We start from the raw sequence: 15452 nt of genomic DNA on the forward strand, positions 1-15452 counted from the left end.
ACCACAGAGCCAGTGGGGGATCCCTGAAACTGAAGCTTCAAGTTTAGAGATTTGTACATCATTAGTGGCAGCAGGACTAGCTGAGGATGAAAATGTATAATATATGTACACAGTGTTTGAGGGAAGAGAGAATCTGCAAGTTTAAAAAACAGGAAGGACCACCTGCAGTTTTTATTGCAGTCAATGAGATTAATTAAGGTTTAGATTTTAAAAACTATTACTCCTATGGGAAATATATTTACATTTTGAGCGAGAGGAGGCTTGTGGCAACATTTTGAGGTGTGATATATGCTTGATCTGCTAAACTGTGGGAGTGAGACATGTTTACATTTTTTTCTGGTCTAAAAATATCTCTGCTCTCCCCTGTGCCTGATGCTGTCACATGCTGATGAGATCTGAAAGCTGCTATAAAAGCCTTCACTTGTGACTTAAATTGCTCCAAAAGTACAAAAGGTATCATAAGTAATCAGGTTACACCCACAGTTTGTCAAACTTCATCCGTCCAGTCGTCTCTGTGTCTGCAGACTGCAAGTGTGTTTTCACTGATTTACAGAGAAAATTCTCTTTTGATTCTGTGTTTAGTCAGTGGCAGCCTCATTATTCTTAAGAACTCTCACCAGACCATATACGAATATTTAATCTTTTTAGATTTCACTGTAGCTGCAGGACTCATTTCATGATATGTAGAGATTTCATTCATCAGCACAGCCAATGAAAGGACTGAGGTTTGGAATAGTCTGGAGAAGGTTGGGATAGTTTTGGAGAATGTTTTTGATAGATTGGAGGAGGTTTGGAACAATTTTGGAGTTTCACAGTGAGCAGCATTGATGTCTCCACAGTGGTTTAAAGAGACAGTTTGACCTTTGACCCGAATATTCAAACACTTTCCTGGTGTTTTTAAAGTAAGTCCATGTTTTTTTTTAAAAAAAAAAAAACATACAAAGGTAATGTTTGTTTTTGTTCTCAGGTTCATTCTGATGGAACTGAAGCTCAAAGCGCAATTTACCTGAATGACTGTGTGTTCCCTGGAAATCGCCCAATTTTCAGGGAACACTGGCCAATAAAAAAAAAGGAAGAAACCAAAATCAAAGCAAAAAAGAAAAAGGATTTTAAAAAAACAAAGTAAAAATCACACACAAATGCACACAGTCCCTCAGGCTGCCTTTCACACTAACCTGGCATCCTTTTTCAGGGTGTGCTGGTGTGACTGCTCTCAGGCTCTACTGATGGAGGAAACTGCTGCTCTGAGATGGACAACTTGGATGTCAGGATTAAGTCAAGTAACAGCCACCTGCACTAGTCTAGATTAGTTATTAGAGGGTGCTATGAAAACCAGGAATGCATCAAGAACAGTATATAACTGGATGGATCAGGACAGGAAATGATTGTTAGAAGAATGGCTATTTCATATCTGAAATTATATTCATAAAAACATCATGTAGCCTAAAATGTTAGTGGGTTGCAGGCTACTAGGCCATCTTCAAGGTTAAACAAGGACAAACAATTTATATAAATGAAATAGTCTTACATCACAATATGATTTGTCTAATTAAACCTCATTAAACCTGAGGGTTGCTATTCTCAATACTCACAAAGCCTCCTCCAAAGTCTAACAATTGCAACAAAGTAAAAACAATTTGTATGAATGAAATGGCCTCACAACAACTATTTAATCCCTCACACAGGTTCTTGTGGTAGCTATTAGCACCACCAGCTGATGTAGTTGTAATGTTATACAGGAATGAATAATCATGACTTCAAAAGCAGATTATTTTGATCTACATTATCTCAAATCAAGGATTATTTTAATGCAGAACTCAAAGGTGATTTTTGCTCCTCAAGACTTAAAAGGGCCATTTTAGTTGAGGACTAGACCTTACTTCCCCTTAGAGTAAACTTGCAGCTCTTATTTACCCTGTATGAGAAAATGAGAGAATAATCATAATAATGAAAGCACAGCGCAGAGCACGGAGTGATGGGTCATCGTATTTAATAATTCCATCCAAAGTCTGACTGAATCTCAATAATGGGGATGCGTTTGCTCCACTTACTCCATTGCTTAGGTGCCTATGATTGTAGGTCTGAAAGACTGAGTGCAAAATTGCAATGACATTTAAAAAGCAGCACTAAGAGTCTGATTGGCTAAGTAACACAGCTAGAAAGATCATTGGTCAGTTGTGGTGATGTCAGAATTGAAAATGAAGGGATTTTGACAGCGTGGGAAAGTGGAAGTGATGGAGAAATAGAACAGAAGGAAATAGCAATGTCCACTCATGATATTTAAAGGCAGAGTGTGATGATAGAGATCTTCCTTAATGAACTTACACCAAAGCTTCTTTTCAATAAGGAGAGATAAACTGAAAGTGAATAAGAGTGTTTATTGTGTTTATTGTGGCAATTAGACTTAATTGATGTGAGGCATCTTCATAATCATATAGGTCCTTATGAAGATAGGACAGGATGCCAAGGATGATTCAATTCTGAGAGGAGATAAGGTACGCTGTACCAGACAATTACACAGTAAACATAATTAGCGATAGGAGTGATTCACCTGCATGAACAATTGTTAATTAAGATATGGAAAAAAGGGGAGAGATGGAAATTCCATGAAGAAGGCTAAAGGCCAGTGGAGGCCAAACTTGGATGAGGAATTAATGAATGTAATGAAATCGTAAATGAGCAACCACCACCAGCTATACATGACTTACCTCATGAGTCTGAGGGCTTGAGGGATTTTTTTGAGCAGAGAGGATGACGTCAGAGTCAGGAAGAATGTTTGTGGAGTATGCTGAAGATGACCAGCAGCCCATTTGTTGGAGAGGAGAGGTTGAAATTCCCTGAATAACTGTGGTAAGTAGCAGCACCTAACTATCAGGCGTAATAAAGAGTTGAGATGATGGGTCAGAGCTTTCTGAGCTTTAAAATGTTAATATGGAAATATTAACTGGGAGTCAGTGTGAGCAATAATAATGGAAGAAGCACCTTTTGTTTGGAATGCTTAAGAAATAGACAGTAGAATTTGGGATGAAAGGTTAAGTCAGAAAATGAAACACTGATTTCAGGACTGAATGAATTAGAGGAGTCGACTAATCACCACACCTTAGAAACTCCTCTGTGAAGACTGGAGAGTGTAATACACTGTAAAAAAAAAAAAAAAAAAAATCATAAAAAAATTATAAAAAGTCTGGCAGCAAAAGTTGCCAAACACTTACCATTGAATAACAGTAAAAAACCTTAAGTTATTCTACAAAGATTTATTTTAAAAATACGGATATTTACTTTGGCCATTCTTTGCATTTTTATGTGATTATCCAATCTATTTACAATAAATCCCTGGTAAATGTTGGTTTTATACTGTACAAAAAAATAAGATCATGTGATAATAGTTTACAAAAACAATAAACAATAAAGTAATAATCATTTCTTTATATAAACATTGTTTGACAGCAATTACAAGCAACTCTCCTATATATTTACAGGCTTTTCCCATAAATGTATGGGGTTTACTTTATATAAATTATTATTAAATCATTATTATTATTATTATTTGATAGTATTTAAAAGCAACTGTTTCAGATATGAAAGATTACTATAGAATAAAGCTTATTTGAGTATTAAAAAATACTACAAAATTAGTTTCACATTCATTGTTTATGAAGCAGCTCCAGACTTTATTCCAGATGGTATCACAAATTTGAGTCTTACGTCTGGTTTGTGGCTTTGGGAGAGAGTAGTTCATGGTCACAAATATCAGAAGTGGGAGTAAGTTACACATGTGCAAGTCACAAGCAAGTCTCAAGTCTTAACCTTAAAGGCTCAAGCAAGTCCTAAGTCACTGTGACTCTCACTGTGAAAGAAAAAGAGAACAACTAAAGAACATTATGCAGGTTGATTAACTTTATAAATTAACTTCACATTAATTAACTAAGTGAACAAAAATAAATAATCTGATCTAACATGTTTTCCAGGATCTAGTGTTCATAATTTTGTATTTTATGCAATATTAATGTTTATGGATATGTTGTATGACTTCTGCCATTCTGCCACCAGGTTGTGCCTTTGAGTAAGGTGAGAGTTTTGAAGCAGAAGTAGTAGAAGAAGAGGAACTTCCTCCAGTTGCAGTAGTTAGCACAAAGCTAGTGGGTTTTAACAGCAGCAAAAATATGTTGGTGGACTGTAAGCTACATATACTCCTTTGTTGTGGTTGTAAAGTGCGCAAATAAAAAAAACTGCAAGTTATACTACAGCCCAGCATTGGCCTGAGTCTTGGTCTGTAACACATGACTATTTTGGTATATTTATTCGCCAAATGGAAAATCTACCCACATTTGGCACACAATGAAACATAGTATTCTATCTGATGATTACTTTTTTCTGCTGTGGATTGTGTAGACTAATACATCCATTAATTTAGAGCACTGAAATTGTTCAAACATCAAGCAACATCAAGGAAAAATACCATCTTGTTTACCTGATCTTGAAGGATTGCATTTGTCACACAGTTGATTAAAGTGAAGCTGCCTCAAGTCAAAGTCAAATCGAGTCTTATCAGCGTTAGTCAACCAAGTCACAAGTCCTCAAATTTGCGACTCAAGTCATGCAACTTGAGTCCCCCAACCCTGACAAATATTGGTTGAATTTTCCTTAGCCATGGAAATAGGGGCTAAATTAAAAAAAACAGGAGCTAAATTCCTTCTAGAAATGAACAAATAAGCTAATACATAATCAGTATTAACATACAGATGTGAATCTGCATGCTAAAAAAAGCCTCAAGTTCATATGGCAGATTGAAAGTCACCCACTTCCTTTCAGAATTCCAACGATGGCTGTGATACTCTGCAAGCCTTGTCCTGAGAATACAAAAACAGAAAATATGTATCACACATATGTACACACAATGTCAACTTTGCCTCCTACCCTCACAGCAGCGGCAGAGGTGAGCCATGAGGCTGCTCTTAAGGAGCGCAGTTTGCCGCTTGAACAGAAATTGAGCATGATCAAACTTTGCCTCTTTTAGTGCAGGGACATTAAGGGTTTAAAAAGGTTAAGGATGGGGCCAGATCAAGCTGTTCTTTAAATGTGATCAACAAAATCTTAAAACCATTTGTAAAACTGACTGGTATCCTGTGTTGGGATGCTTAATTTGGAGTGATGTAGTAGTCTCTATGTTTGGAACCAGTTAAAACTCTGGTGCAGTATTTTGCACAAGCTTTAGGCAAGAGAGTGATTTTCAGTTTTTGACTTGCAATACAGTGACTGAGTTATGCAGAATATACAGTTTAAAATAAAAAACAAACAAATATACATATTATATATAAAATAACATGATTAAATCCCTATCATTAATACAGTGAAAATTCTCTAAATTACTGATCATCTAGCCTATCGATAGAAAGTGAAATCTTGGTGCAGATGGCCAAAATTAGTTTAACATAATTATGAATGGATTTCTTTATTGTGAAAATATAATTTATTTACATAGCAGTCAAAGTATTGTAGGAATCTGTGCACTCAAATATCTTCATGATTTTATGGGGGGAATTGTGAATTATTATCGTGAACAACATGAAATTATTCGTCCAGCGACATAATTCATATTAGAGTATGTACATTAATAGGCAAATAGTCCTCCTTGTTGGACATGATATGATAGTTATTAATCTTAATTATGATTTTGCAAGGGTATAGGTCTTTTAAGGTTAAGTGACTGAGATGCAAGCACAAGAAACACACAAACAAGTCCACTTTAGATACATGCACATTTATTACTAATACTACAGCTACAAGTACTTAACACTACAACATTTTACAAACAAGACACAAGAGGGAAAGGGAAACTGGTACACAAGGTTATGGCTAGTGAATGAGTTGAAGGCATGATGTAGAGTTACCTATTGTGTAGCTGGTATGAGAAACCTGATAAACAGATGAGAGGACTGTAGCCTGAGAAGCAGTGAGTCAAATCAATGGTACAACAGCTTAGTTCAGAATTGCCAATTGAAATTACAAATCATGAAAGCACCAGGGTTTAAGCAAGTTGATGAAGGTTTTGTACGAATACTTGCTTGCTCCCTGGGGTGGCTTCTTGCAGAGAACGGAGTCCAATGTGCTGGGTTGAGGAGCTGGAGTCTGGATCTGGTAATAATGAGTGAGTAGGCTGGTCCGGACTTGAAAAGGTTCCATTGGAAGAGAGGTCCTGGTTTATGCTCTCATGTTCTCCTAGGCTTTATCCTCAACTCATGACTCCAGATTCAGAAGATACTCTGAGTCACATCTTCAGACTAGCAAACTGAAAGCTTTCCACTGGCATGGCAGAAAGCAAGAACCAGCAAGCAGCATCAAGCAGCCCAAAAGAGCCGCCTAAAACAGCTTAAAAACAGCTTTAAAAAAAACAGAAAAGGCAAAAACAGCACAGAGTCTCAGATAAGACACTATTTTAAAGTTTCAGTCTGCCTGCCCAGATGGTGCATCCTGGCAAATCCCAGGGGTTGCAAAGTTCTGGGGGAGCAAAGTCAGTCCCCCCATGTCCACAGACAGGCGGGTGAAGTTCCTGAATATGGTTACTCCATTAAACAAAGTATTTACAATTTAACAATTTCTTCATTCCTAATTTTGCAATTTGGATAATAGCTTTAGCGTTCTGACAGTGAAACAAGCAGAGCGGTACTAAACATGATAGGGTTATCATGGATGATGGGATTATGTTAGTGGTACATGTTCTGACTTAAAGGTAGTGGAATAAAAGTCTAACCAAAGTACATAACAACACACATATGATATACACACATATCAACATACAACAATTATTGTCCTTAGACAAAATCTAAAACTAATCCATGGATTTTACAGTCCTCTTGTCTTTGGTCTGACTGCAAACGGCAGGGGTCAATGCCATTTGAGGGTGTGTGTGTGTGTGTGTGTGTGTGTGTCACTGGAGCATGGCATATTGTGCAGCATGTATTGTGCCTTATGCTGGTTTGCACAGTGATCAGTTCTTGGGTTGGTCACTCAAGTCCTGAAAATCAAAATCCACTGTGGGATTAAAGTTGGTGCCAGCTCGTCTCTATGTAAGACTGGCTCTTAGAGGTGAGTTATGAAAACCAATGGTGGGGGTCGTTTATCCAAATGGTACTAGATAGGCAGATCAGATAGGCAGATCAATTCACACCCCAGTGTGAATTGATCTGCCTATCTTGCTGGCTCTTGTAGCTTGAGTTTAGAGACCTCAAATCTCTAGATGAAGCAATGCAGCAGTGTGGCTGCTCTAACCTGTTAACATGGACGCCGAAATGAAAAGCAAGAGGTTCTGTGACGCACACGCGCTGCTCACGCACCCAGTGTGTCCCAGGGGTTAGAGACTTATTGTGTGGGTGGTTGAGAGGGTTCACTGACTTATACAAAGTCCCACTCAAAAGTCCATTAGTTTCTTTAGTAGACTCAACACACAAGGGTTGACTGATGTCATCTTTTTGTGTGACTCTCTGACTTCCATGACAGGACTTTGCTGGGGTGCCTCTCTCAGTTTATCCCTAAACTGTAAATTACTGATGTGTTTCGTATATGCCACTATAGTACTAAATCCACTAGTACCAGCATTAGGCATAAAAGAAAACAATTTCATCAGTTACAAAGTGGTATATTCTACTACTCAGACAGCAATGGGACATCATCTTTAAAAAATTAAATCATTTGGTGGCATTGGCATATAAAACAACATAAAATTAAACTCACTGTGTAATTTGGAGCATCAGAATCACAAGTCCAGCTCCACTCTCAGAAATGTTGACTTGCCACTGAAACAAGGGATTATTTTAGCAATAGTACAGATGTAGCTAGTTAGCAAGACTCTGATTTCAAAACTTAAATATACAGTACCAAAATTAAAATCTAATGTTCTTTTTGGTGTCCCTGAGCCTTGTTTTTATTAGCTTGATACTTAGCAATTTCATGAAAATTGATAATAATTATAATTTTTAACTGTTGACATGTCCCTGAAGTCCACTGCAGAAAACAACACATTACTTCTTGCAGAGACCCCAGTTGTAAAATATGGGTCAATACAGTGAATTTTATCTGAATACAGTGATTTGTATCTGTCTTTGGTGTTGACAGTACTTTTTACTCAGCACTACCCCTCCTAAATCCCACATAAGTAGATTTAGAATTCTGTTATTGGAGTTTCAAGAGTTTGTTCATAAGAGCTCTAACAAGTGAGTCAGACTGCTCGAGTAATTGGTCCAAAACATCAACATATTTCCTTTTTTGGTGTAATAATGATGTTTGGTGATTTACGTATTTTGCCACCTTCATCAAATGTGCAGCCCAGTTTGTGGCAAAGGGAAGGATTATGACTTCAATAGTTTTCTATTTAAAGGGTTTTAATAAGACCAGGAAAAAAGCAAAAAAGTGTTTAGAGGAGTTTTTGTTTCACATGCAGCAGTTGGATCCTTGGGACTCCAAACAATGATGTGGTAAAGCCAACGTCAACAAAACCCAAAGGTTAAATACTTTGATCAAATTAAATACACAGATAATGTAAAGAATTTTCACTTTAACATCTTTCAAGTACACACAAAAAACATTTCATTAATGAGACTAATGAGACTGGGCTTCACTTTTTCCATTTTTGCTTTTTTTGTCCCTTGAGAGTCCTTGTAAACAATTCTGCTGTCAGATCCTTGTGTCCACACATACACCACAGCCCGCCTACTCCCCAGTCCCACCACTTCCTCCACAGCTCTCACACTTGTGCTGTTCTTTCACTCTCATCAGATATGCAATGTCTCACCATCGCAGGAAGATCACACTTCAGTTGCTAACTAAGGATAAAGCCACATCAGGATCTTATTTCTGTGGATGGTAAAGAAAAATAATTCCTCAACATCTTACAGTATTTTCTGTAAGAAATACTTTTTTCTTTTTAACTTTTTGAGGGACAGTGGATCAGAGTACAGCTGCATGCAGTGGCTATAGCAACTCGCAGCGATGTCATCTCAACTCTCTCACAACAAAGATCAGCCACGCATTAGAAAGTCCCTCTCTGACTCTTCTCCAACTTCATCCACTGCCACCACCAAGAGCCTGAGGGTAAGGCCTGATTGTTTTTAATCTTTTCAGTTTCTGTTTAGTTAAGGAGGAAATGCCATCTAACATAATGCAAACACCAACTGTCTAAGCTCAGCCGGTGTCAAACAAATGTCTCTTTAACAAGCTGCAAGTATTTATGTCTGTTTTCTATACTTTGCCATTGAACCTTATGACAATACATAAATAAAGTAATCTGCACTCATGATATAGCAAGTCAATAGAAAATTATGTGTAGCCCTTAATGATCTTTTACTGCTTCATTTGAAATGAACTTGAATCCCTTTTTTAGAAAACACAGTTTACTCATGACAGCTGTTGAAATCTAGTTTAAGATTTTTTCTAATGTCACTATCAGTATTGTAATATTTTTCTTAATACAATGAAGAAAAAGTATATAAAGGCTGAATTTCACAAGAGCTGGAGTAATCGGTGACTCTTCAAGTGTTCCTGTAATGCCATGATATAATTTTAAACAGTTATTTTTGTCACTTTTGACTCTTGACAATCATATACAAAAACTACATGTGGTGTTGTTTCCATTTGATAATTTGATCAGTGTATCATATATCAAACTGTACACTATACATGCTGAACAGAGACAGAATTGTTTCTACAACTTTACTGACATGTTAATGGGTTAGATTAGGATATTTACTTAGAGTTTTGGGGGAATTTAGCTATATTTCTGATAGCTCCCAGACCCCCAGATTATTATTATGTGTTTTATTTCCCATAACATTTTCATAGTCCCACTAATAACTCACATAAACTGTGAAACAAAGTTGTGTGTTGATGTGCCCGAGCAAGGCAGAACAAAACTTAAAAATGAAATAAAGGAAAAGTTGTGATAAGAAGTTAGTCTTATCTGTTCATGTAAACTAAGAATCCACTTGGAACAGATGGATAGAGAGACACAGAGAACATCAATGAGAGAGAGAGAGAGAGAGAGAGGGAGAGAGAGAATTAGACAGGAAGAGAGGATGAAGAGAGAGCGAGAGACAGAAAGCAGGGGGTGAAAGACAGGATGACAGAGAACAGAGGAGGAGGAGGAGGGATAGAGTGCTTAGGACTGGCTTGTGGGAACTCAGACACAGTATTTATGGATGTTTATCTCTCTGCTAGTCCTACGGGAAGCTCACATTTTCCACTTGGGAATAGCTGGTCAGCAGGCAAGAAGTTCCTCATGGGATGTAGTGAGGCTGGAGGACAGCTTAGTGACGGAGACGCTCACATACATGGGACAATGTTGCAAAAGCCTACTTTTCCGTCAGCATCTGTTTATATATGATGTCCCTTATTTTAAACCAGAGCTTTTTCCAAGTCCAAGTGCTGTATATCATTAATGACGGTTTACCAAGCACATCCAAGTGTCCAGAGAGAGAGAGCAGCTGACATCAGAGTCTGGTGAGGATCCAAGGGTCTTGTAAATGTCTGAGGAGAGACATATCACTGTTTACACATATCTTAAAGGCCTGTTTCTTCTTTGCAATAATCCACTTGCCTTTTCCATGATTTAGTCAGACATGTAACTGTTTAAGTCACTCTGCATTTCTTCCATTTATGTGACTGTCACAGGAAGTCACAATGAAGAAAGTACAAAAAAAGAGGAAAGTACATTGCAAAACAGAACTGCCTGTATTGTTTTATAGGTTATGTCAGCAGGAATATGTTTAGCTTCAGCATCTATGTTTCTCTGATATATGCAGAAGTGATCGCCACAGGCAGTGAATGTAATAAAACTGAAAGAACAAGTCATGGTAGCTTTTCTTAATATAATGAAAGAGCATTTAAGGACGGAGAGGATGGGCTCAGCAGCTTCAGAGAGGATATACAGTACGGCAACATAATTTCTATCCTCCGGGTACACTGTTTTATATCTTGTATTAAAGCCTTAAAGGACTTTGAATTGCCTTGTTGAAAAATGCTGTATTGTGGCACTGAATACACTTTCAGTTGCTTGTTTGAGATGGATGCGCCTCCAATTTTGATGACATCTCTTGTTTTTATCGAGTTTGAATGCACGTAGAAGTCAATTTAGACAAAGGCGCCAAATTATTATAATGCAATCCAAAGTAATACTTTGCCTATATGTACTGATAGGTGACAAATTAAAGGAGAATTTAAATAATTGAGTGGAAAAAACATAATACGGATGCTTCCATACAATAGTTTTAGTTGTGATCCATGACTGAATCTATTCAAGTAGCGATGAAATTGTTCTGGTGGCTCAGGGTACAACACACTTTATGTTGTTTTTTGCTTTAATTTATCAGGCTACATCTGCATATTTTATTGGTATTTACACTACTCTTACTGCTAATGTAAATCCAAACCTTTGCTGCTCATAGTCATCGAAGCAGTGTTGTATGTTGCTTCATTTTTTCATTGTATGAGGAACTTCTTTTGTTCTGCTGTTGTTGATGCTCCCACTCTGCTCTCCTGCTTGAAAATCTGTCAGCATAGAAACTGTATAACCCTCCCAACTTTGGCAGGCAATAATGATCGAATTGTGAAGACCGCTGCCAGAGCTATTACCTTTTTTGGATGTGTTTAGTTATTTGTGCTTGTCAGTTTATTTGAGGGATCATTTCCTCTTTGCTTCTTTAACTGAGCTTGGTATTTCAGAGTGTAATAAAGCTTTTCTTGGAAAACTGAAAAAAGGTCTTTCATGAAGAATTCCTTATAGTGTTACTAATGCACAAGAGATTTTTGTCACATAATACTTTCAAGTTAATAATGATTGTACTTGCTGACATTGCACATGTGACGAAATATGTCCTGTGTGTATATCAACTGCACTTTTATGATGTTATGCAGGGAAATGTCTGCACTGCACAAAATGCAATACAATTTAGTAAACTGTACTAAATAAATGTCACATCATGCCCAAACAGCCTGTCAAACAAACGATGAAGTCAAGCTGTGTTATGTCTTCATTTGTGTAGTAATGAGCATCTACTGAAACAGAGAACAGGGTCACGATGAGGTTGCATGACTTGTTTATGCCATGTAAGGTTTAACTTGTGGTAGAGTTCAAATTAAGTTTGTGTAAAGCTGAAATTTTCAGGAATGTCCTCTCTAAAACCTTATACTGGCGTTGTTGTTGCATTTTTAAATTTGGTCAGACAGCCAAATCTAAAGCATTTCTCCTCTATTTCAGCACGAGAGACTGTCTAGGTAAGGTTCCTCTACTTTAATTCAAACCATCAATACATACAAGACACCTTTAATTATCACCTGAGGGGATATCATTAACTATCAAAATGACTCTGATATTGACAATAAATGAGCTAAACCTGAGTGTTGGATTGTTAATACGTCTCTAATGTTTTCAGATTGAGCTCAACTGGTTCGTCTGACGTCTCCAACGACACGACAACAAACCATGCTGAGTCATACTTCTCACGGAGGGAGAACAGACTGTCTGCAAGGAAAAAGGCAGAAGAAGAGACAGCAAACAATGACTATAAAAAGGCAGGTGATGCAGTTTGTTTGTTAATACACCATATTTCTGGTGATGGTTGTTTTGTAGAGAGAGTGTTCTGTTGTCACCACTAAGGGATGATACACTTCTGATTTTAAAAATTTTAAATACAAGTACATAACAAAATGTTGCATAAATAGCAGAGCTGAGATAATTAGTCAAAAGACTGATTTGTCAATTCACAGAAAATTAACTTCAGTCAATTATCAATCCAAAATGCTTGATACATTTTTGGGTTCTGATTCTCAAATATGTGGATTTGCTGCTTTTGTCTGTTTAATATAGTTGTAAATTGAATTTCCTTGTGTGTGTTGACTGTTGGTTGAACAAGAAAATGGAAATAATACACAGTAAAAACAGTATAACACAGTAAAAACTACAACACAAACAGTCACAGCGGCCATTGATGTCAGTATTTGTCTGTGTGCTGAAAATTGAAAAAGAAAAACGATAAAATATTCTTTTGGAAATCTTAACTGTGCATTGCTGTTTTGTAGATGTATGAAAAGGCACTGGCCACCAATCAAAGACTCAAGTCCAGGCTAGAAACAAGTAAACAGGAACTCGTCATGATTCAGGAACAGCTGCAGAGAGCACAGGTAATGTACATAGTCTGTAGTTAATGTGCACAATTCACAGTCTCAAATGTGAAAGAACTGAAGGAAAAGTTTGCTGGAAAATCAATTCAGAAAGTTACAGAATTTGTCTTCAAATGAGTCCAATTTTTCTTCAGTACAGACAGAAATGTCTTCCACATATTCTTGTGATGATATCAAGTCACAAAGGAATGAGAAAGAAATGTGACATGAAAGATAGCTGCTATAAAAGGAAGCTGCAGTGTAAATGATGTTGGGTGTTAGCTCTGAATTTCGTAATGATAATAGGAAGTCCCTTTGGTGTTTCTAGGGATGATTGTGGTTATATTGGACATTTAACATCAGGCATACAGTATGTGCTCACTGTTATGAAAATTTTCTGCTTTCTGCTTCAAGGCTCTGTGCTATAATCTTTTCATAATAACCTTTCACTGCAGCAGAAGGGAAGAAAGGGCGAATGTGGGTCCAACATGCTCGAAACAGAAAAAAAGGTATAAACTCAGCATTATAATGTGTTTTTTCAATTGAATTGTCTTACTTCATTTACCTTAATTATCTTTACTGAATGTTCTTCTTTGTAGGAAAGTTGGAGTCTTAAAAAGAAGATATCAGATATGGAAGAACAAGTGAAGGTAATTCTGATGTTTTATAAATTAAACGTTATTTTCCATAATATTCACTTCTACTTCAATGTAGCATTCACGTTCATTCTCCGTTAAAAATGTAAATAGTTAACAATATGGTCGCATCTCTTACACAGGAAAAGCTTAAGCTCAGTTGGCATGAGAAAAACAGTGATCAATCAAATCCAAACAGTGTAAAGTGTCTGTGGGACTCGGTGCTGTGGTGTTAGCTGTTCTGTCTACGGTGATTTTAGCTGACATCATTTGTCACCATTATGCTCTGCTGGCTGTGGAATGTGTGAGCACTTTGACACTGGAGCGAGTGAGCCATCAGTATTCATCTACAGTCTTATGTTCACAAATGTCTGCTGTGTTATGCCCAAGAGGATACAAACAAAAACCTCTTGTTAACTATGAATGAGAGGTCTAAACAAATATGGGATGCGGGTCTGAAAATAGACGTTCATAACAGAGAAGCACTGTTACATGTACAGTATTTAAATGGGTAAGTCTGGTCCAAGTGTGTCTGTGTGTTGGTAAATGCAAATGCACAACAGTGTGTGTGTGTGTGTGTGTGTGTGTGTGTATACACGTCACTGTATTTGTTTCAGCATCATCATTTGTCGAGATCAGATTAATCTGTTTTTCTAAAGCAACTATACTTTGGGGAATAGCAGCCAGAGTAGAAGTGGGGAACAATAAAAATAATGCAGGCTTGTGTTCAATTGCATTTTCATTCTTATTCTATACAGTAAATCACATTTGCGTCAGGGACTATGAGCGGATTTTGGAGAAAATCTCAAAAGAAAAATTAAAACGAGATAGTTTTGATGAGGAAATATGTTTATGATCTCTCCAAGAAACATTTTTGTGCCATAATTTATATGTGCAACTTTTAGAACTCCCCAAATACAAATCAAATGAATGAAATTAATCAAAGGAGGGTATCAACCCAAAAAATATGAATGCATTTTGAAACCATAAATAAGAAGCAATCCACAGAGCTATTAAATAACACATGGAATGTCGGATAGGATTGTAGTGAGTCTTTTTAGGCTGTTTATTGACTCAGCTCTTACTCTATGTTAACTAGAATGATTAGAAATGTTCCCCCTAAGGAAATGGGCCCTTCAGGCTATGACAAACATGTGATGTTACCTCTGTCTCCACTTTAGTTGTCTTGTGCCCTCTCCCTCAGGTTAAAGCAGATCTAAAGATGGAGAACCAGAGACTGAAGGATGAGAATGGAGCTTTAATCCGGGTCATCACTAAACTGTCCAAGTGAGCAGAAAAGGACGAGATGAAAAGGGAAGGGTGTCAGAGGCCGTATTTATATCTACTATCTGTATTCTTTCTGTTGTCATTGATGAGGATACAGGTGATGATTCTGATGCCTTTAAAAGACGACCTTCCTGCTTTTTCATTGTCAGTTGAGTGATTGAAATTCGCAGATACAAAGACACATTTCACATCAGGTGTGAAAAAAAAGATGGTTTTAAATTCAGCTTCCTTTAAATGTACTGTATCTACAGTAGCAACACATTCCCAAAGAGAAAATACCATTTATAGTCATATATTCATGAAATATTTCTATATAAAGGCAAATGCAAACAACAAGTCCATGTGTTTTTTCTTAAACACTGTGTTTATAAGAACAGATTG

The 15452-nt window shown here is 37.0% G+C and overlaps 1 protein-coding gene across 2 annotated transcripts; it reads left to right on the forward strand.

The window, feature by feature from the left end:
* The first annotated feature begins 8722 nt into the window (after positions 1-8722).
* LOC137181170 (protein phosphatase 1 regulatory subunit 12B-like) lies at positions 8723-15407 on the forward strand. Of its 2 annotated transcripts, none has more exons than XM_067586680.1 (7): positions 8723-9087; positions 12248-12264; positions 12423-12561; positions 13069-13170; positions 13608-13658; positions 13749-13799; positions 14989-15407. In XM_067586680.1, exons 1-7 carry the CDS (start codon positions 8986-8988, stop codon positions 15073-15075), a joined length of 549 nt encoding a protein of 182 aa, XP_067442781.1. In that variant the 5' UTR covers positions 8723-8985; the 3' UTR covers positions 15076-15407. The 2 variants fall into 2 exon arrangements, with proteins under 2 accessions (XP_067442781.1, XP_067442780.1); XM_067586679.1 differs by having other exon boundaries at positions 8725-9087; positions 13605-13658.
* The last annotated feature ends 45 nt before the right edge of the window (positions 15408-15452 follow it).

The sequence above is a fragment of the Thunnus thynnus genome, chromosome 4 (genome assembly GCF_963924715.1).
Source record: "Thunnus thynnus chromosome 4, fThuThy2.1, whole genome shotgun sequence".
In the NCBI taxonomy this organism is placed as follows: domain Eukaryota; kingdom Metazoa; phylum Chordata; class Actinopteri; order Scombriformes; family Scombridae; genus Thunnus; species Thunnus thynnus.

What these genes read in the sequence shown, in the direction of transcription:
- LOC137181170 (XM_067586679.1), top strand. Translation starts at nt 8,986, where the DNA reads ATGTCATCTCAACTCTCTCACAACAAAGATCAGCCACGCATTAGAAAG. An exon ending in TGCTCGAAACAGAAAAAAAG is followed by an intron (nt 13,659 to 13,748) that starts GTATAAACTCAG and finishes TCTTCTTTGTAG; the next exon opens with GAAAGTTGGAGTCTTAAAAA. An exon ending in ATATGGAAGAACAAGTGAAG is followed by an intron (nt 13,800 to 14,988) that starts GTAATTCTGATG and finishes CCTCTCCCTCAG; the next exon opens with GTTAAAGCAGATCTAAAGAT.